The sequence below is a fragment of the Cariama cristata genome, unplaced genomic scaffold, assembly GCF_000690535.1.
Source record: "Cariama cristata isolate BGI_N322 unplaced genomic scaffold, ASM69053v1 scaffold21475, whole genome shotgun sequence".
NCBI classification, from domain to species: domain Eukaryota; kingdom Metazoa; phylum Chordata; class Aves; order Cariamiformes; family Cariamidae; genus Cariama; species Cariama cristata.
The window spans coordinates 11012-32300 of NW_009616094.1; the positions used below are offsets into that span (position 1 = coordinate 11012).

General features: G+C 38.2%; 1 protein-coding gene across 2 annotated transcripts in view; it reads right to left on the bottom strand.

The window, feature by feature from the left end:
* Positions 1-1705: 1705 nt before the first annotated feature.
* The window catches only part of FAM120A (family with sequence similarity 120A), a 47240-nt gene continuing 27656 nt past the window's right edge, over positions 1706-21289 (bottom strand). For both annotated transcript variants that reach the window (XM_009700069.1, XM_009700070.1), the window contains exons 10-17: positions 17523-17772; positions 16058-16172; positions 13467-13676; positions 12121-12304; positions 11032-11169; positions 9395-9536; positions 6438-6534; positions 1706-3673 (exon numbers count right to left, since the gene is read on the bottom strand). In XM_009700069.1, coding sequence (XP_009698371.1) covers positions 3362-3673; positions 6438-6534; positions 9395-9536; positions 11032-11169; positions 12121-12304; positions 13467-13676; positions 16058-16172; positions 17523-17772 — 1448 coding nt within the window. In that variant the 3' untranslated portion in view covers positions 1706-3361. The remainder of the gene's footprint in view (positions 3674-6437; positions 6535-9394; positions 9537-11031; positions 11170-12120; positions 12305-13466; positions 13677-16057; positions 16173-17522; positions 17773-21289) is intronic.

Consider the following 21289-nt stretch of genomic DNA (forward strand, 5'->3'; position numbering starts at 1 on the left):
GTTACAGGAGATGCAGGCAACCTGTCTATACACGGGTAATAGATTATTAAAAAATGTTACCTATTTGAATTAGTACATTAGAAAGGTCCATGTAACATAGTGCCTAACAGAATATACTTGCTGAAGTATAAACTCACGTGTGAAAGGCGTTCTTCAGGAGCAAGCCCAGGCAATAGCTGGTCATTCCATCGGATCACCAATTCGTCAGTTTAACTCTTTGGAAGAGGACTAAATTAATTCAAAATACATCTTATTTCCTGCAGAAAGCTACTCAGGACAGGAGGGAAGACAGGCAGCCCCTTGCTTGCCCCCGAGAGGTGCAGATTCACAGAATATGGCTCAGTTCCCCACAGCCTGCCAGCCTCTGCTCAGCCCCTGCTCAGCCCCAGAGCACCCATCGCCGCACCACCCAAACCTTCCGCTGCTGAACAACGTGCACTCATCACAGAGGGCAAAAAAATAAAGCTAGTGTTGGTTCTGGCTTTGACACCGATGTTCCCAGTCAGGGAAGCAGGGAGCTCTGATTGCCCCAGCGCAGTTTCTGCCTAAAGAGCCGCATTTCAGCATCTCCAGGGCAATGGCGGGGGTTTAAATGGGCCATGAGGAAAACAGGCGCTGCAGGTCAAGTACACATATGTCACACAAGCCAAACTTTTTCACCATAATTTCTGGAAAAAGTAAATGCAGCACCTTACATTCGGGCCAGTGAACTAGTTAATTTGCTGTACTTGTACATCCTAATTTTAGTCACACTTGTATGGATAGCTTGTCACACTTTGGCTGCCCAGGAAAAAACATTGGTGGCATAGTTACATTGAGGAAAGGAATGAAGTCATGAGGCTTGCGGTACCTGGCACATTGGTGAAATCTCCCATGCATGTTTATTTTTGTTGATACCGTTTATTCTGTGCCAGCGACCAGGTTACACTATAAAAGTGAAACTGCTGGGAAAGAGGGCAGTTGGTGCCTTGAGCCTTCACTGGAACAAGAGGTTGAGTAATTTTCCAGAATAGAAAAGCTCTAACATGGGGTGAACAACATCGCATTGGTGCAGGGTAGGAAGGGACACGATCCCACCAGAGTTCAACAGCGGGATGGCCCGGTGGCAGGAGAGGGGAAGACTGATTGCCCTCATTTGCCCAAAACCCCAGCTGCACTGCTACGATCTACATCCACACCCGGAGCGCGGAGCTGTTAGTGCTACTCATGTAGACACAACACAAGATTGAAACCGCTCAGGGCGAACCTGTTTTTCACAATGTGTGTCAGGCATCGGAGTACACAGCTGAACATTCAGACAGAGACAGCAGACAATAAGGGCCTGCCTAGACAAAAAAGCTCTCCTGCTGTCAACCAAGGTATAAATTTATAACTCCTCACATTAGGTCAGTATGATCCATGGTGTAGAGAAAACTCCCACCTAACGGAATTGTCTGTTCTGAGCTCCCAGGGCCTGGGATACAGGCATCTTACATTTCAAACCCTGCAAGCACCTTTAAACAACTGCCTCTGTTATTTCTGTCTTATTTGCACCTCATTGACCACCTCGCATCTAAACGTGCACACCTGAAGCAGCTGCATCAGCTAAAATGGAAGAAGCATTACTCCCGCCAAGTGCAGTATCCCCTGGCAGCGGAAGCGCATAAAGGTTGTGTTCTCCGTCTTTTGGGAGGACATAATGTAGTCTGCTAACTCACTCACTTTATTTGGGCATAGGAAAACTTTTATTTACAACATGTTAATTAAAAAAATACTTGACAAAAAAGGCATACAGTATTTTATACTAAAAGAATAAAGATTTTTATTAAGCACTGTAAGTTGCATTCAATAGCCTTCAAATACACCACACCACAATCCATCTACAACCAATCAAACCCAACAGTAGTTCATTCTTGCACAATCCATGAGTTGGGGCAGAACTCCCTTCAACTTACATTAAGATACCTACTTAGCTCTTGCGGGCAGGGAATGGGGAATTACACCTCATTTCTGATCACTAATGTGTGATGAAGAGCATCAGGAGAATTATATGAAAACGAATATAAAGAAATGATTCTGATTTTGAAGTACAATAAGTTTGGAAACACTAACAAAAACATCAAAATGATACAGGTATATTTGCTTATACTAAATTCTTGATGGGAAAGTTCTCAAGAACAAGCCATTTGTTTCCTGCTACAGAAGGGGGGTACTTTTTTTTTTGAAGATCAAAGCTTTTTTTTTTTGTTTTTCACAGAATTTCATATTTGCTAATATGAAGGCATAAAACAGCAACAGAGAACAATAATGCATACAGCAATGAGTACACCAGGGTAACGTTGATATTCAAAACGGCTAGATAATTTTTTTTTTTAGGTTTTAGAATAAATGCAACAGAGGTCAATAATCACAAAATTTTAAGGTTAGAGCAAGATCAGTCAATGACTAAACATAGTTAACATCTTTTATAGGACTATTACTGATTATTAGCTTTTTGTTTTGCAAATGGGCACAGTACTTGTAAGAATGGAAGAAAGAGGACAATAACATGCATAATATTAACTACACACTTTAAAAATTATGAACCATGCAGAAGTTTAGCTCAAATAGTAGTACTAATGGTCTACGTCTGATTCAAAACCACATAGTTCATTGATCACGGATGCATGGTATTAGTCACAAAAAGTTTCAGAACACATTGTGTTTGTTTTGAAAGGTCATTTGCATCTTCTATGATTTCAAGTTTATCTCCATTTAACTTGCTTGTAAAGTATGTATGATGTATATTTAAAATCAGCAGAACTGCAATATTACTCTATAATTTTTAGTTTCGATAGTTTGCACATTTTAACACAAAAGAACCACATCAACGGTGATGAAATTTAAGAAAGAAAAAACTGTGGTTGTGCCTTTTTCCCCCCATAATTATGAAATCAAAGCCTTAAAGAAAGCTTTATTGTGACACAGTAATGCAAAATCAAATATAATGGCATACATATGGTGCCAAGTACTAAAAATTATATTTTAAGCTATATATACTTAAAGACTGCCAAAATTTGTTTTCTTTATATTTCAAAAAACAAAACTACAAGCTTTTGTCATAACCAGTTTAAACTTTATGTATACTTCATTTTAAGTGCGGGAGTCAAATGCTCTTCATTCTCTTTCTTTTTTGTTTTATTGTAGCATTTTGACTACAACTGGTTAAAACTAAAAATGTGTTGTTTAAATCTCTGACATCAAAGAGGGATCCGAATTTCCAAAGTCCTCATTTTTCTCTTACGGAAAGGAAAAAATGTACGTAACTGTAGGCTCTCTTTCTTTCCAGATATTCCTAATCCTGACCCTTCCCAACATCCTTCACCCTCTATAAAAAATAAGTTTACTCTTCTTTTTTTAAGACAGTGGCCTCAAGAGTATCATCTTTATGGCAAACACTGTCTGCATTTAGTGCATTTAAGTGAGGATTTGTATTGCACATTTTAGAGTCATTACTCAAGGCACTTTCAGACTGATTGGAAGCCCTGATGTCTCCTGTACTCCCATTCATCTGGGAAGCTGGTTTTTCCTCATTCACAACTCCATTTTCAGCCAGGGATCCATCTGAAGACACAAGTGAGGATTTAGATTCCTCTGATTTTGACTTAAGTTCTTTGGCTACTTCTTCTGCTGAAGCAGCATAAGGAGGTTTGCCCTATTTTTTAAAAAAAGAAGAAAATTACTGAAGAGCCATGGCTATATACTTACAATCTGTTACAATGACACTATTAATAGGCAGCATGCAGTGTGCAGAAGTATCACAAGCGAATATCGAATATTATGTACTGCTGAAATAAGAAGTGGCATTCAAAATAAACAGCCCAGCACAGATCAGAAAGAATTTTCAGTGTTTCTGAGTGCCTTCTAGCCATGCCTTCTGATGCTCCTGTGGTAAAATGCCCTTTCTAACTTTGATGCTTCAGTTACTGCAAAATGTAAGAGCTACGTAAACATCTGGAAACACCAAAACTGAGAATCAATATACAGCTTAACTCTGCTTCTTGGTTCATATACAGTATAATTTAATGATATGATTACATGTTATTCAAATACAAACCAAAACTTTTTTCAGACAAGTTTTTAAAGAAGTGCAAAAGTACCATGCAACATTATCTATACTAGTCTATATGCTTCAGAGATTAGGAAAGTGACTTCATACAAAAAGCATATAGTAGAATCTTACAAGACTGAGTATAGCAATAAAAAACAGATTTATGCAGCATTAGAATATATATTTAGTTCTTAATTATCTGCAACAATGAGTCTGAGCCTTCCAGAAACATAATAGGCTTTAAACAGCAAAACAAAATAAGTAGGTTGGGTTGCTAAGAAGCAACATATTTATCTGTCACACTGTCAACAAAGTACTAAGAAATGACTTAAGATATGGACATCTTATACACCTCAAACAACAGCAAACAGTTTCATAGTGTAATAATCTTAATTTTTACCCACTAGAAACAGCATGGTTAGTACTTTTCTGAATTGCTGAAAGATTTTGCAGGTGAGTAAGAACTGTTGTTCTCTAGCATCGAGATCACAAACCTTGTTATCTGGCAAAATGACAAAAAATTCTGCAGTAACATTGCACAGGTATATGACTGGCATATGAAGACAATGAATATGCATAAATATACTTCTTTAAAGGCTTTACTAAGTGTTAAATTTTAGATTAAATACATACTTTTGTTTCTTTCCAGATCAAAAATGAAAGGTCTCTTCTTGTGAAAAAAATAGGCATGTCTTCTATGTTTGATAAATACAAGTTGCTTATTTGAAGTCAGATTCTCCAACCTGTCTTCATATTGCCTCATAATGAGTATCAATAAAGCCACTGCGGGGAGGATCTTACTTGGTGTAACTACACATCTGCATCTGGCCCTGCACAGGCCCTCTTTCCTTAATTGCCAAGGTCTGTGAGACAGGGAAGTACACTGTTGCCAGTTAGTCTTAACTGGGTATCAAGATCTACTTGTTAGGCATTAAGTTTCCCAAGTTCTCACTGCCATATGCATTTTAATTCACCTTTTTTCTTTTCCTGTAAAAGGAGCATATACTGGAGCATAGTGACCTGATGACTGTAAGTTTCAATAAGCTCAGGATGAGTCAATAGGAAATGTCATTTATCCTTCTTCTCCCTATCACAGGCACAATTTTAGACCCAGATCCTTGTGATCACAAGCATTTACTGTCCAAATTACATACCATTAATAAAAATGTGAAGACCCAGACTTGCCGACTGTCTGTCAAGACTATCTACTATCCACCTACAGGTACTATCTAAACTACATTTGCATATGTAAACCTGTAGCAAGCCCGGAATATTTGGGAGCTCCTTTTCAGGGCTTCCTTTATTTCATAGGTTAAGGTACTTGGAAATTACATACTATATAATTAACATAGTAGTTTCTCTTCTATTTAAAGTAAAAGATGTAAAGCTTCAAATACATAGGTACATTTGTAGACATATATAATCTGTGTACACAGAAATATAACAAGGAAGAGGAGTGTTTGAGTTTTTACACCTAGAACACAGCAAATTTTACTTGAAGTTAATAGTTGCTTTGTTATCGACTGGAGAACATTCCTTCTCTTACTGTCTGATACCTGCAAACACACCGCTACTCTCATATACCAATGTCTCCATGACAAATTGCACATCCATCTGATATACTTCTCATGAAAGTTTTCCACCTATTTACTACCCAATCATCCATTACCATTGGGACTTGCATCAACATTCAAAACTGCAGAGCAGCAAGAACAATGGAAAAGGGAGGGAAACGTAACTCTGAAGCAATTGGCATTTAATACAAAAGAGTAGTTTGCTTCAGCCATATTTAAAAGATCCGTGGAAAAGACAAAATCCATGATCCACAGACGCTTCATACATTGTCGACAAAAATGAAACTGTTGCTCATGGGGGCAAAGACTGGTCTGTTATTTCCTAGAAGTTTAGAGTAAGTTCTCTCATTTGGAGCCATGCAGCAGCAAAGATCCTTCTACTGCTACTAAATTTTCTTCATGAGGTTGGATTGTGGTCCCAGAAAAGAAACTGGGAAAGAATGGGGGTGGGAACAGAAACAGCTGATTTGTTTCAGCTTTGTATTTTGCCCGTTTTCCTAAATTTTCTTCTACTCCCACGGCTGGTTAGAGCTGTGTAGGCACAGCCTTCATATCAAAATACATTTTTCCACGTCTGTCTTTATAACCAAAGTTTGCTTATAATTGAGATGCAACACTAGCCTGTCATCCATCACTGATAGTGTGGCTTACAGCTTCAACACGTAGGCAAGACCACTGTAAGAAACACTTTTATCTTTTAAAGTTGTGCTTGTCAATATTAGCTGGTCTGGAAGTCCATACCATACTGGCCTGTAAACTAGAGTGTTGTGAAGTCAGGCGCATGGCTTTATTACCTGAATTGCTCCCTGGCTTTTATAACCTCTCCCATAGTACCTTCCGCCTCTTCCAAACGTTCTTATCACTGGAGTGGAAATAACTCCTCTAGGACGCCTGTAAGTTTTGAGGAAAAGGAAGAAAGAAAAAAATACATAAGCTTCATTTAAAACTACTTCAAATTCTATTTTGCTGGAAGATTTTTTTTTCCTAGCTTTACTGTCTAGTGACTAACATTTACATTTCTTTAAAGAAGCAATATGCCCAACTAATTCAGAATTACAGGTTTCTAACTGCTTGCAAGTGTATGAAACCTAACAAACCTTTTGTTTTTGTGGCAATAAAATGACTATTTCCATATTTCACTTCTAGAGAAACAATAAATGAGTACTTTCAAGCTTTGCAGAAACGTATTCAAAGTGTCAAATTATCCTTACAGCGCTTTAAAAACAGAGCTCAAAATACTTTCACCTTAAAAAAACACACAAGCAATTTGAACCACTTATAAGGCCATTTCTCCCATTTAGTAACACTTTCCATGTATAAGCATGTTAGACAGATGAAATCAGATAAAAGGAAGGCAGGCAAAACACAAAATTGCTTCCATTTTGATCAGAGAATACAAAATTATTTAAGAACCTGAGGGGAAAAAAAGAGGCTTCAGCCGTATCTGACACGTAGCAATTTATCAAGTTTGGATGCTTTCAAATGGAGGCTTCCAACCAGGACAGATCAGGCAGTGGCTTTTTGATTTCATTCAATAAAGATTAGCTCAGATCAAAACAAACTTTCACCCCAGTTAAAACTATTTTAATGCCATCAATTGCAGAAACTCAACTTCCTTATCATTATGTCAAGGACTACTTCTCACCTAAAAATTCTTTTTGCTTGCTCTACCAGAAATACACGATAGCTCTACTTTTCCTCCAAATCCACTGCCTGATACCAGGAGGTCCCAGCATGAAGACTGACTCCTCTAAAGCCGGTGCAGAGCAGCCAGGGGCTGCACCCAGCCCAGTTTCTAAGTTGCGTGGGCTGCAACTGCCCAGTTTGCCGTTCTGGCAACAAGTGACAGCTGCCATTCAACTCTATCTCATTTTCCATATACCTGACAATTCCTGTATGCCAGCAAGCTCTCTGTGAGGTGTACTAAAAACCACCTCAAGAGCAGGTAAGCTTTTCTGTAGCGCTCCTACTTCCTCTGCTGCACTGCAAAAACTAAGTTATGCTGAACTGACATGGTGGAGAAAATCTGTGCCTTGCAAGTCTTTTCACACACACTGCAAATTCCCACATTGAGCAAGAAGAAATTAAATACTGGGATTTAAAAGCAACAGCAAAGAATAAAGAGGAAAGAACCTTGTTTTACATTTGAGTAACTCTCACTGCATCCTTTCCAAAGATTTTAACAGGGCTTACCTATCCCATTTGCTATTTTTTTAACAAGGTGAAAGTGTGCCCTTCAAGGAGCTGAGTAAGATTTTTCCTACTTGGAAAATTACACTAAATATATTGATGGCTCAAAGCCAATAAAAAGCAGTTGGTATAATTTTACACAGTAAGAACAACATCCAAGTTCGGTGTTGCACAGAGACATGAGACAATGGTGTAAACAAGCCTGACATGATCCCATCCCCTCTGCTGAAACACATAAAAAATGAAATAGAAGCGTGCAGGACTAGGTGATAAATCGCAGACAGTATACCATGCAGTTTCTTAGTATTGTTCTTTAGTAGGAAAAAGCATCTGCCAACAAGGACCCTAATCTTTAAAATGCCTGTCTTTAGAGAGAACACTAACATTAGTGTGTTTTCCTACTAGGTTTTATTTTTAGTATCAACTGACACAACAAACAGATAAGCTGCCTGCAGTAGTTTCCCCGCCCCTTTGACTAATTCTAGTAACATGTAAAGAATTTAACATCAGTTATAATATGATGGAGACGGGAAGATCCGGTATTGACAGTTTTCCTGTCTTTTTGAGGTGACAGCTTGCACCCAAACCTAACTGCCCAAAAATAGTACCTCCGACAGAAAAAAAAAAGTCTGATATTTTATCTTCTAACTCAAAAGCTACTATCAGAGAATACTATCGGAGTATCGGACAGGGAGGAATTCATGCAGTTCAGACTTATTCTTTCAAACTGCTGCTTCCTAGCTCAAGATGGCATAAATACACCTACTTTACTGCATTCCTTTAACACAGTTAAAGACAGACATAATACATAAATCACATTACTTTGGGACAGTCTCCTGTAATAGATACAATCTTCGTGAAAGATGGTAAGACAGTTCTGTAAGGCACAGAACAATTAAGCCTATGGAAAAAAAAATAATCTTAAAAGTAAGGGACTAGTTATTTTTGTCACAAAGTATTTATTTTTCAGAAATGCTGTGCACCTGTAATTTCAGCTGTAGTGAAATGAAGTGGAAGAACTGAAGAAATTAATATTCTTTGAAGCACATCTCCCATCATGACTGTAGCAGAGAACTATTAAACCTAGAAATGTCCTTCAGGTCTTTTCTGCTTCACAGAAGAATTACATAATGAAGTTATTAAAAAATTTATCAAACTTCTTAATAAATGTTCTACCATGACAAAGAAAGTAACCAAGTGCTGTGATGTATTTTATCGGATATAATGTATTTATTGATTTCATGTAAGATAAAGCCCGCAACTCATTTCCTCATGCAAAACAATCCAGCGTGTGTGTGTGTATATACCTATCTATATATCAGATTCGGAGTATGAATTTTATTTGCACATAAAAATGCTTATACTCATCTGAATAACTGATTAAAAACATCTTAAAATGAATGTAAATGCTTTTCTTGAATACTCAGGGGGTATAATTTACCTAATACATCCTAAAAATGTGTTGTATGCAACTTCTAATGCCTCCAACTTCTCCCCGTTTTACGTTTTCCCTAATCATTGAATTGCATATGAAAAGTACGTTCCACAAGATTGCACTTACCCTCTTGCTGGTCCTCCCACAGAAACAACCTGCAGAGGGAATGGCCCTCTACCCCCTCGTCCACGTCTGCTTCCAGCCCAATGGCCGACTACAGTGCCGGCAATTTCAAGTTTCCCTCCCTGAGAAGGAATAGGTTGGACTCCTGCACATAAAAGCAAAACCAAACCTTGATCTTCACAATCATAACATTAAAGTTACGAATGAATGGGAAACTGGTTTGCCCAGATTTTATCACATAAACAGTTTCCTCTTTTGATACTGGGAGATTATTTCTTATTTTGTGGTCTTTCAGAAGTGTTATCACTCCATGAGTCTTTCTTTTCCCCCCTTTTAAAAAATAGATATGAATTCTGAAAGGAAAAATGATCTTACATGAGTACTTCAGTTTCAGTAATTAAAAATATACTTTAGATAAGCATTGAGAAACTGAAGTGAAATCTTACAACCTATCTGAAGATTTTTTTTTTTCTGCATTCCTAAGGTGATTTTTGGAAGTTTAAAGGCACTTTCTAGTGAACACCAAGTATCAGCATAAGACATGCAGATTACAATTGCTATGAACAATCTACTAAGCAGAATTGTCTGTACTAACATGAAGTTGTTATAAAAATACAGCATTTAAACTGATTTGGGTGTAAAAGGAAGGTTAATCGTTCCCCTACCAAGAAAGCACCTAAAATTGCAATTGTCTAAAATATGAATATATGTTCTATTCAAGTTGCTCATACTTCTATACCTGTGTTTTGCCCTTAAAAAGTCAACTCTGGGGCATAACATATATTTCAAGGAATCTACATAAGTGCAACCGAGCCAGATGTTACTGGCAAGACCATCAGCACTGAACAGGTTACAAACCACAGCATTTATGCAGCTGTGATTAGTCTTCAAACATTAATATGCTAGGAACTAAACTACTTATTAAATTCAAAAAGGTTCATACTTCCCTGCGCAAATCTTTCAGCTTCAAATGCACATTGTTTACAGGGGCAACGTTATTCACACAATGAAGCATTAAAGGTATGCTCGCTCTAAGGATAAAAGCTCAGAAGCCAGAAAGAAGAGCTAAATATGTGGAAAAATTTTACCCTAAATAGGGGATTGGAATTAACAGGTTTCCACCGTCCCACCTCATACAGGAGACGAGTAACGGGCACACAGGTAGGTAAGTAAATCTCATGCCTGTGTCCACGCCAATGACAGCGAAGAACGGGTTAGCAGTAACACTGAAGCCAGTCGTTTCTAAGTTGCAATGTTTTTACAAAAAGCTCAACTGCCCCCGAATTTTAGAAAATAACTGTTAATACAGTCAAGGAAAGTTCAGCTGATTATAGGTTCCACTCTCGCACTTTGAAGCGCGGGAGACGGACCGTCCTGTTAGGTTTCACGGCTATTCTGTGTTTGGAGGAGGGTTTCTAGGCGTGAGAGAGGCTGGCACCGAGGGGGCTTGCGGCAGGGACCTGGGGAGAGCGCCTGGGAGAGCAGAGCAGACAGCAGCCTGGGCAGGCTCTAGAGAGGGAGAGCTGAGACAGTTAGGGAGAAAGGGAGACCGGCAGTCAGTAGGAAAGCCTCAGACCAAACCGTACAGTGAAGGAAGCCATTGCCAGAAGCTCTAAGAAAAGGGTTTTGGGTATAATTACCGCCCTGAAACTTGCTAGTCCTGTTGCTGTCATTGCCAGAGAAGGCTCCGGAGTGTCCTGCTGCTGCCGCCACCCGGAAGGCCCGGTAAGCGCCTGTGGCTACTGTTTCCCCATAAGGGCCTCCGAAGCCATAGACTCCTGTTAGACCCAGGGTAAAGAAAGACAGGGGAAAAGCTGTGAGGGGGCCAGGCATCCGGGAAGGCCCCTAGCAGAGATGCTGCTGCCTCCTTCCACCCTTCTGGAGTCAGCAGGGAGGACCGTGCTCCTGCAGGCTGGGCTCCTGCGGGCGATGCTGTGTGGATGCAAAGCCACCACCGCCAAGGAAGCCTTGGCCAAAGATGTCCTGCTGTCTCAGTGAGCACGGGGTCTCTTATCCAAATAGCAGGCCTTTCACCTGGGTTTGGAATGGGCATCCCAACTTGTACGGCATAATGAGCATTGTAAAGGCTTGCGACAATTATTTGGCAATGAGCTCCGACGGCTACAGTTGTGGTACCCCAAGAACGTCTTACTCCCAATGTCCAGTATTAATACACCTATGGGCCTTGGTACCAGAGAGATTCTGAGAAAGGGAATAATGCTAGAAACAGCCTGGAATGGTTATACCAGTATTTACACTCAAGGATGCCAATGGTTAAATGACTGTAGCAAAACACAGAGGGGTGGGCAGGAGGAAAGGTTGTCTTCAACCCTGACAGTTAAACTGTGTCCATTAATTTAGGCACTCTTAATAGTTATAAATGTTTTGAAGGAATGTACAGTGCAAATAAGAGTCTTTTCATATCATCCAATCCATTCCTCTTTTTTCTATTTCATACAGTAGTGGTAAAAATATTTTGATCAGGCATAGTTATTAAAAATCCCAGTGGAAATACACAGCAATACAATACGTTCCATATTGCTAGGCTATGGCTAATAAAAGCAACAAGAAAATACAGTGATTGGCACATGACAACACATGCCAACCACCTGCTTTTATGTATTTTTCCTATGAAATTGAATGGGCAAATCAGTTTGTAGTTTTGGGAATGTGAAAGGCAAGGTAATGCTTCACACCAACATGTTTTGCACCACTGTCCCCTCACTTACCAGCAAAGCCTCTCCCCCTGCCCTGAGGTGGTGGGACTGGCCCAAAGTGTCGAGGATACATAGAAGCTGGATAGAAAGGCATGGCAGGTGGAGGTGGGAAAGGGAGAGGATGGTTCTGCCTGGAGAAATTTAATCCTTCTAGGATGCTCTGACGCATCTTTTCAACCTTGGCTGCCTGCTCAGCCTATGAGTAAAGAGAAGGTCACAAAGAGATATTAAAATTCTGATTTCAATTGTATAAAGCTACATTTCCACAACAAATTCAAAGAAGAAAGCAAAATAATAGAAGAGTAGATAACCACTGCAAACAAATTCCATAAAGCTAGCTAGAAAATTACAATAAACTGTCTTCCATACCTACTAATAGTTCAACGATATTTGAATTGTTCACAAGAAAATCTTTATCTATCGGTAGAGAGATGAGAGTCTAAACACTGAGACAGTTTAGAAGTCGGTAACACAGAAACAGTTTACAAGTTAAAAAGGGTTTTCCAGAAAGGAACTGAGAAACCTCTGTCTATAGCCCCCTGAACACTGAATGCAGCCCTTTAAACAGAATAATCATCATAAACCTGAACTGCAAAACAAAGCCTATGTAAACAGGCTAAAGCATGCTTGCAAGCTAACAAGCCTGAGGGACCACAGCCATCAACAATATTTAAGCTACGATCAGTTTCCCTTGAGTCAGAAATAAGAAGAGGTAAGCTGTTTTGTTAAGATTTCATACCTCCCAAAAAGTTAAAATAAAAAAGTTTTGGTCATTCAGTAAACTGTTGATTTTTATCAGTTTCCTGTTTTTATAGTTAGATAATAACTTTGCATGATTTGGATACAACAAAGAACTAATTCATTTGTATTTTAAGATGGACAAAAGAAACATGAAAAGATTTACAGCTTAAGGACCACAAGAAGGACTTCACAGTCTGTAAAGTGTTAGAAATCACAAATTTTGTTTCACTGTAAAACCGTTGAAGCTTAGTCCTTTGCAACTGTTTTGCTAGCTTGACCCACAAAGACAGTACTTGAACAAATGAGTAGAGATAGTTTTCAACTCAGTCATTCATTACATCACAATTGCATTCAAGTTTCAGTTTCCAGAGAGAAAAAAATGAAAATAAAAATTTATGCCAGTTTACCTTTTCCAAATCTACCCAAATGCCACCTCAATCATCACGAGGTGGGAGAGTAAACAGAGGTGAAAAGTACTTATTACTTTTAAAAGAGAAATATGAGGTGAATGGCTAGAGAGATGACACGTGAAGTAACTGGCTGATAAACCAACCACATCTAACATTTCTGAAAATCTGGCACACCTGATACTCTGTCACACTTCTGAAACTACACACCTGACCATCACAGAGGTCAATGAGCGGAACTTTCTCCCGGCTTGCTTTGATGAGCTTGGTCTGGAATAATTTTCCATCAAAATACATCCATGGACAGCAGTGCTCCCATGGAATTGGCTGTCCGCAAGCATCGTTTGCAAAAAGCGCCATATCGACACCACTCATAAATAAAGCAGACAGCTGAATTCCTCGGGGATCGAGATTCTCAATCTGTTTTAAAAAAATGGTAAATTTAGTAAGATAATAATGAGATGTACTTCAAGGTTATTCCAATAGTTACATTATTTTCAAAACTCTTGAAAACAGGGTGATTTTAAAAGGTCATCCAGACTTCTCACACTTATTTGCCAATTTGACTAGAAGAATGGACCAGAATCTACCACCTGTATCTGCAAAACTGCAATACTCAGGAAGGCTGCTGTTCCCATCCATCCGCTCTAGAGGTGAGACATAAACCGAAAACACTCTATTTTCTCAACCACAAAGCACAGGAAACTATTTCTAATATTTTAATGTTTTAACTCAATTCATTATCAAAAAGTCAGTAAGAAGTTTTAAGTAAAATACTCATCTTTAATCTGTGGCATATGGTGTCTAAAACATGTAAGATGCATACACTAGCTGTATTAAGATCATTGATAAATATGCAGTACCGAGTTTTTGAAACAATGTTAAAGCATGTTATAGGAAAAAGGAAAAAGCTTTAAAGACATTTATAGGAAATTAGCAGTAGAAAATGTCATAAAAAATTTATTTCAAATAATCTTCTGAGATATTTTGTAGAAAGTTTCAGGAATGAGGTCAATGTTAGCATTTGATTTTTCTTCCCACATACCACATTTCCCTTCCAACTCCTTTATAACAGATTTTCTATTAGCTTGATTCAAGATTTTGCTGTTACAATGTTCCTCTTATTAATGAAGTAATGTTTATGCATACAACAGCTTTCTTTAAGATACAGGATAGATACACAAAGGTAGAATTAAATAGTGAATAATAGCTGGTGGTGGAAGCAAAAAGGATTTGCTTGCAGCAGACAAGCAGTCGTGCATGAACTCATCAGGTGTTCATTATAGCTGTCTTTGTCCTGTGTTTGTTCACATCTTTTTCAGCAAGGAGAGAAAGGCCACATAAATGTCTTCCTGTTGGATTTTGTTCTTTAGTATATGGGAAGAGGATTTTGTTTTTCTGTTAACTCTGCCATTATGATTGCTAACATATGAATTCCCTACTTGCTGGGTGACAATTTCAAATAGATTCTGAAGTGGATTCAGTTGTTTTCTTCCCCTTACATTTATTAGTACTTCTGTGGCTAAGCGCTGGGTTTCCACAAGCAAACTGATTTGGTTTGTAGATTGAGACTGAGAAGTCCTTGCTAGGGTGCTACAAATCCAGATTCTCTTCTCCTTGCTGATTTACCTAAAGCCAGCACGTATCCAGGCACTGCTAGGGGCAGAACTGGTCAGCAGACTTTCCTGACTTGAGCCCTACGGTACCCGAAAGACTCTCTGAAATGACTTCTTCAACACAAAGTTGAATGATGAAGTGGCAACCAGCATCTCACCTCCTTTGCTATATTGATTGTCAATGCAGACAGGAGATAAAATGGATCACTTCCAGTTGTGCATTCCCTATACATCCTAATACCTCACACAGCTTCCAGTTATCAAATACACTATTGGGCTTAAGATACATTATGTAGAAAAAAGTGTCTAAAATTATTTCCATTCAGAAAATTATTTGCTTAAAAAAAAAAAACAAACCCCACAAACTGAGTTTTACCATTTTATTCAGAGAACTTCATACTGGTTCTGAACAAGTTCTGAAGAGCAAACAAGGTAAAACCAAAAAACAAATCTTGTATATTATAGCCTAAAGGCTAGAAGAGGAAATTTCACTGTGAGCATATGAAGGTTGAACAGAGAAATCCCCCAGAGTAAGACAATGTTGCACAGATTAACAGGCATTCTGTATTTACAATAAGGATACCACATTAAACAACTCTATCAATTAGCTGGCAGTATTTATGTCATATAATTTAGAAAAAAATAGAAACTTTGAAATCTTAACTTATAAAATCCTCAAAACAATTATTTCTACAATTCTGTGAGTATTAATAAACTGTTTTCCCTTTTTTTCTCCTGCATTTTTCCATTCAAGATTATGCAAGTCTCTCTCCTTTTCTACACTTAGCTGCAAAAATCTTTTGAATGCTAAATCATGAAAAAATACCCAGGTTAGTATTTAAAAACAGCCAGAGAAGGAAGAAATCCTTTTTTTTTTTTAAAATCTTTTCAATGGAAGCACATTTTTTTCAAACTTCCAAGTGACAATTACTTAAGAAATTGTGAGAAAAGGTTCTGCAGTATAGAATATGTTTAAGATTTTAGTTATCTATCCAACCAGTGAAATAGAACCGATTATCAATCTTTGCAACACTTTAAAATGCTAAGATTAATATTTTGGAAAGTATAGGTAATTATGCAAGGCTTTTAGTGAGACAGGCACATACACACCACTTGCTACAGTTAACAATATGGATCAGCTGGGAATAAGTCTCTTAAATTATGAAAATTATAGTTAAGAATTACCTTGAGTTCCTGAAGCTGGTCAGGTTCATAGAGCTTTGGAGACAATGCTTGGGCAAGAAAAGCATCAAGTTCCTGGCGACGAAGTATACGAACCCCCGGCCACTGTACCATATACCTACAGAGGAAGCTCATAATTATTCAGAAGCTTCCTTTAACAGGTAAATCAAGTGGTATTTTACATGATCAGAAGTCACCAGAATGCAACAACAACAACAAAATCTTTTTTGTTGTCTAGACTTGAATAGTTAAAAACGCCAAAATACTAAATAGATTTGAAGTTTAAATTTGTTTAAATTCACATGGAAGAGCTACTGGCTGTGAATCAGTTGTGCAAATCCTGCTTCCAGTGAAGAAAGGGAGGATAGGCTGCCAAAACAGAATTTAAAACATAAGTGGATTCTGATACATCTAAAAAGAAAATAATATAAAGATTAATGGTCTTTATAAAAAAAGACTATAATGATAAAAGGACCTTGTGAACATGTTTTCCAGAAAACACATTACTCGGAAATTATTTAGTCAGTGAATTTTATGCTCATCAGGTCTTAATGAACAACCATTTATATATGCCACATGTCACAGCAGAGAAACATGCTGTCCAAATGAAATGAGGAGCTCTGCTTTAAGATAGCATTTGCACTATTTTTTTGTACACTTACTATTCTATAAGGAGAAAAAGAAAGGAGTTTTAGTGCTCAAAAGGCAAGACAAAGTTCAAAAGAACTGAAGAGAAGTTTACATTTATCATGCTCAAAAATGGCTTAAAATTTTTCATGTGCAACATGCTAACCTTGGATTCTGCCAGATTTATAAGCTAGTGGTATTGAAATAATCACCCCTTTCAAAAAGGTAAGTGTCTCTTAATTCTTCAGTCAATTTTCAAGCTGAAAATTAAACAGGTAAGTATTTTGGACCTTGTGACTTTCTCTTGGAAAAGCTGAAGTATCAAATTAATACTTCAACGGTTGGTTATCATCGTCTCAACCAGATGAGCAGTTTTAGCACAGGGAATCTAACACATCATAGGCAGAGTATCATTCATGTGAAATTTCCATCCTGATAAGCTGCTGTGCAGCTGTTGTCTGAAGAACTCTCTGTTTTGCTTTACAACTTCACCAACACAGCCTCCAAGACCCCAAATGTTATTGTTTAGTAAGCTGAAGCCTAGAGTATAGTAAGGGTAAACTAATTCAAATGCTACAGTGGCATCTTTGCAACACAAGATTTTTTTTCCTCTTCCCTTCAGTCCTCTAGAGACTGAAGAAAGCAATGTTGAATATACAGCATGCTTTTAAAACTCACAGCAGCAATGTTCTAAAAACAAAACAACCCCCTTCTCCTAGTGATGTTGCAAATATGAATTAATATTTTCTATACTCATGGTTTAATACAAAGTTAAGTATGTCAGAGAGATTATGCAGTAAAGCCTTTCCTTCATTCTGTTTTACCTTAAGGTAGCACTGACCTTAGTACACAACAGAGCACCATAAGATGAGTGGGCACATTAGTTGGATTGAGCATTGCTGGTGTATCTGATCTCATACAGGCCAAAAACGCCCTCATTCTTCGGTTCTTGTCTTCTACTGCTTTTCCCAGCCACAGCTTCTTCAGGTTAGGACAGGTCCATTCCCTGAATGCAAGTGCTTCCACCAGCTCAGGGGTTTGAGGAGATTTTCCTTTGTAAGCAGCCCATTCTTTAATTATCACTGGTGAAACTACAAAATGGCAACAGTTGAAAGAAAACATTCCAAGTTAAAAAACAGTTTATATTTAAAACTTCGTATGCAAGAGGTTTTGATTCAAAAAGTATCACTTTGGGACTGTAATAGATACTGTTCTGGATTACATTGCCAAATTGGTAATTTAGACTCTGTATGGACCACCTGTCAATTGTGATCACTTACAAATTATGTGCATGTAACTAAGTGTACATTAGGAATGCAACATTAATATTTTCAAATTAACATACAAGATAAAGGAACTACATACATTTTTTTAAAACAAACAGCATAATTTGAAAATGCGATTTTCCCCTAAAATATCTGTGTCATTGATCAAAAACCTACAGTGATAAATAAAAATAGTATATAAATACAAATATATTCCAAACGTAGTCTTTTAAGAACAATATGATCCTAGTGATTTTATTCAAATCAGATTTTAAACTTTGTTATACTTGTTTGTAGTTGTTCAACTACGGCAATGGAATGAGATCTCAAACATGGGTGGGTTTGGGTCTGGTTTGGTTTTTTTTTTTTTCCCTAAAAATTTTACAAAACATTACCTTACATAAGCCTTTCAATTTACTGCACTGCATTCTATTAAGAGGTTAGTATTTTCGTGTCTGCTATGCTCCCTTTCATCCACACCAAAATGAAGACTGTTCAATTCCATATTGCTGCTAAATCATCTCCCTTTTTAAGTTTGAAGGCAACCAAAACAGAACACAAGTTTTAAAAAAGAAAAAAAAAAAAAAAAGTCAAGACTGAAAAATGATAAGTTTGGCCTTGGAATGACCTGAAGTTTGACAGAGCTCAAAATTTGTTTGCACCCTTCTTAACTCAGAGCCCAGTTATGCAGTGTGGAAAGACTCAAGGAGCTTGTTAGCGAAGCTTCAGGTTACAGCCCAGAGAGATCCACTGTAGGAGCACAGACCTGCTCTTTCTGCTTGAAATCTTTGTGTTACAGATGGAGAAGAGAGTGCTGCTGGTGCCAGGCTAGCCCTTACAGCTACAAAGTCTCCTTCAGCAATCAGACATCAGCCTTACAAGTAATTTTGCAGTTAGGGGCAGGCAAACCATCGCAGAGGTGATGATAGGGAGTAAAAAAAGAACCTCCAGAACATCCCAAAGCACTCTCATGCTTTTCTGGAATAAAACTAGTCTAGCATTATAGCTACGTTTCAAAAAGCTCAGGATAAGTTTTACAAAGATAACATGCAGCAATGAAAATAAATATTCTATTTAGTTGGTAGCCTTACTACAAAATCATGTTCTATTTTGGTTGCTACCAGTTTTCATATGCCATCAAGCTATACAAGATGGGCTTTAACAGCCAGCAGAGCTACTCTGTTATTTGTGCATACTTTATCACAGCAGTTTTCGCTTCTTGTCTAGGCCTGGGAGAGTAAACATGAACAAGTAAAAGGATGTATTTCATGTCAGCTTTCAAAGACTTCTTTAATTCCTTTAGGTCTCAGAAGCAAGAGATACTTTTGGACCAAAAGTTCTTAGCTCTCTCAGCAAACAGACAAGAAACACGAGGCTACTATGCAGAACAGTTTAATCTGTTAGCAGTAAAAAAACGCCAAGCTGTTGACAATTGACATAAAATAGTTGTTTGTGTTTCAGAGTTCCTTTTTCTTTCCTCCAACCTTCTTTTGACAATGGAGGTGATATTCCTAGCTACACTCAATTTCTCGGTTTGGATGCCCCTCCAGAGGCAAGCAGATGCAAATTCTATATGCACATAACATTTAAGGGCCCTCAGATGACTATGTCCTCTACAACTCCTGTCACAGCAGACAACAGCAAGGAAATGGAGCTGAACACAACACAAATGTTTCACTATTGTTTCACTTCTACTTCCCATATAAAGACCTCAAGCATAGAAGAAGGGAATATTTTATGTCCATGTTTTCTAGCTGCAATCTTATGTTTCAACATTCAGATTTGGTTTAAAGCTTTTAATCTGGGGATAACAACTTCCATGACCCTATGAGGTTAAGGCCTCAGGAAGAGTACCTCAGTTTGCTCTCAACACATACTGTCTGCAGTAACATGCCTCCTTGTAGAGGTCACACTAGAGATCCACCCTGGCTTCAAAATTTTGCAAAGTAATGGTTATTATGGGAAAGGTAACCATGCTTCCTGCAGAATAGCTTAATATGAAGGACACTCTAGTGGACTGACAAACAGTATCCTCCCTGAATGATGGGGACAAGGAATTATAGGTGTATCAATTGACAAGTAACTGTACCACCATTCACCCAAATTTAGCATTTAACGTAACAGATGAACCAAGGACTTGCCCATATTCACTTATTTCTCAATTCTCATTTCTTACACCTTTGACAACTCTGTACTGGGACTGCTGCCAAAAAGACTGTCTTCCTCAGCTGCCGAGGATCTCTGTCCTCAGAGGAACATTTTGTGTCTTCCTCCCAGCACTTCCACTTGGAGATAAGCCATGTCTACCCTGAAGACTACATTAGCTACAATGAACACTCAGGATCAGAGTGTGTTCAGCCACATCACAGTGCTAATTATACTGGTTTTCATACTAAACTTCCTCCTGCAGCTGATCAACAGATTTGATTACTCAAAGTAGTCTAAGCAACTGCACAATATAATGACATCTGCTTTGAACATTACCCGCATGACACTTTAAGGTCAATCCAAATAAAAAGGGTCAGCATCAATCTGCATTAGGGTAACCTGCTTGATAAACATGTGAATGCTTTTACAGGCTCTAAAGTCATTAGCAACAGCATCCCGCACGCTCAAGCTGTCTGTTAGAGCCCTTGCTGCTAACTATACAGCTCAGGAGGTTTTGTATTCTCCTTGCATTTTTTTTCATGAACTGAATGTGAGGTGTGAGGTACCCAATACCACTAGGCGATGAACTAGCTAACGTGGATTAGTCAAGCCTCATTTTTAACCTTATAAGCTTTACTGACAGCACAGCTTGAGCTAAGCATGCTTGATTTTGCAAAAGGGCTGCTGCCCAAAAGGTACGGCTTTCCTTTTGGAAGAAATAGCATCAGCTGAATACATCCTTGATGGAGAACAGTACATCATAAGGTGGCTAGGCTTAAAATAAAAACCTTTGGATCCAACCAGGAGTTATGACAGCTTGCACAAGTGTGCATTTTTCTACAGAGTGGAAAGGGCATATGGTTTCATCTACAGATACGTATTTATCAGAACACGGGAAATAACCCATTTCAGAGCTTGAAAAGAAGGGCAAGCCAGACACTTGGTTTCCATCTCCTCCGAAGGAAGGGCAATGCAGCCAATCCTGTGCCCTTGGCAGCAAAAAAGCACAGTCAAGAACTTTATGATTCAGCTTTTCATATCCTCTTGGAGCAGACATGAGGACATGTACAGCAAAGGCACTACTTAGCAGACAATTATCACTGAAGAACCTCACTGACTACCTCTTCGAACAGATCTGTTGTTTTTCATTGGCTTTTCAGCTACATAAAAATAATAGTGATTCAAAAGACAGGAA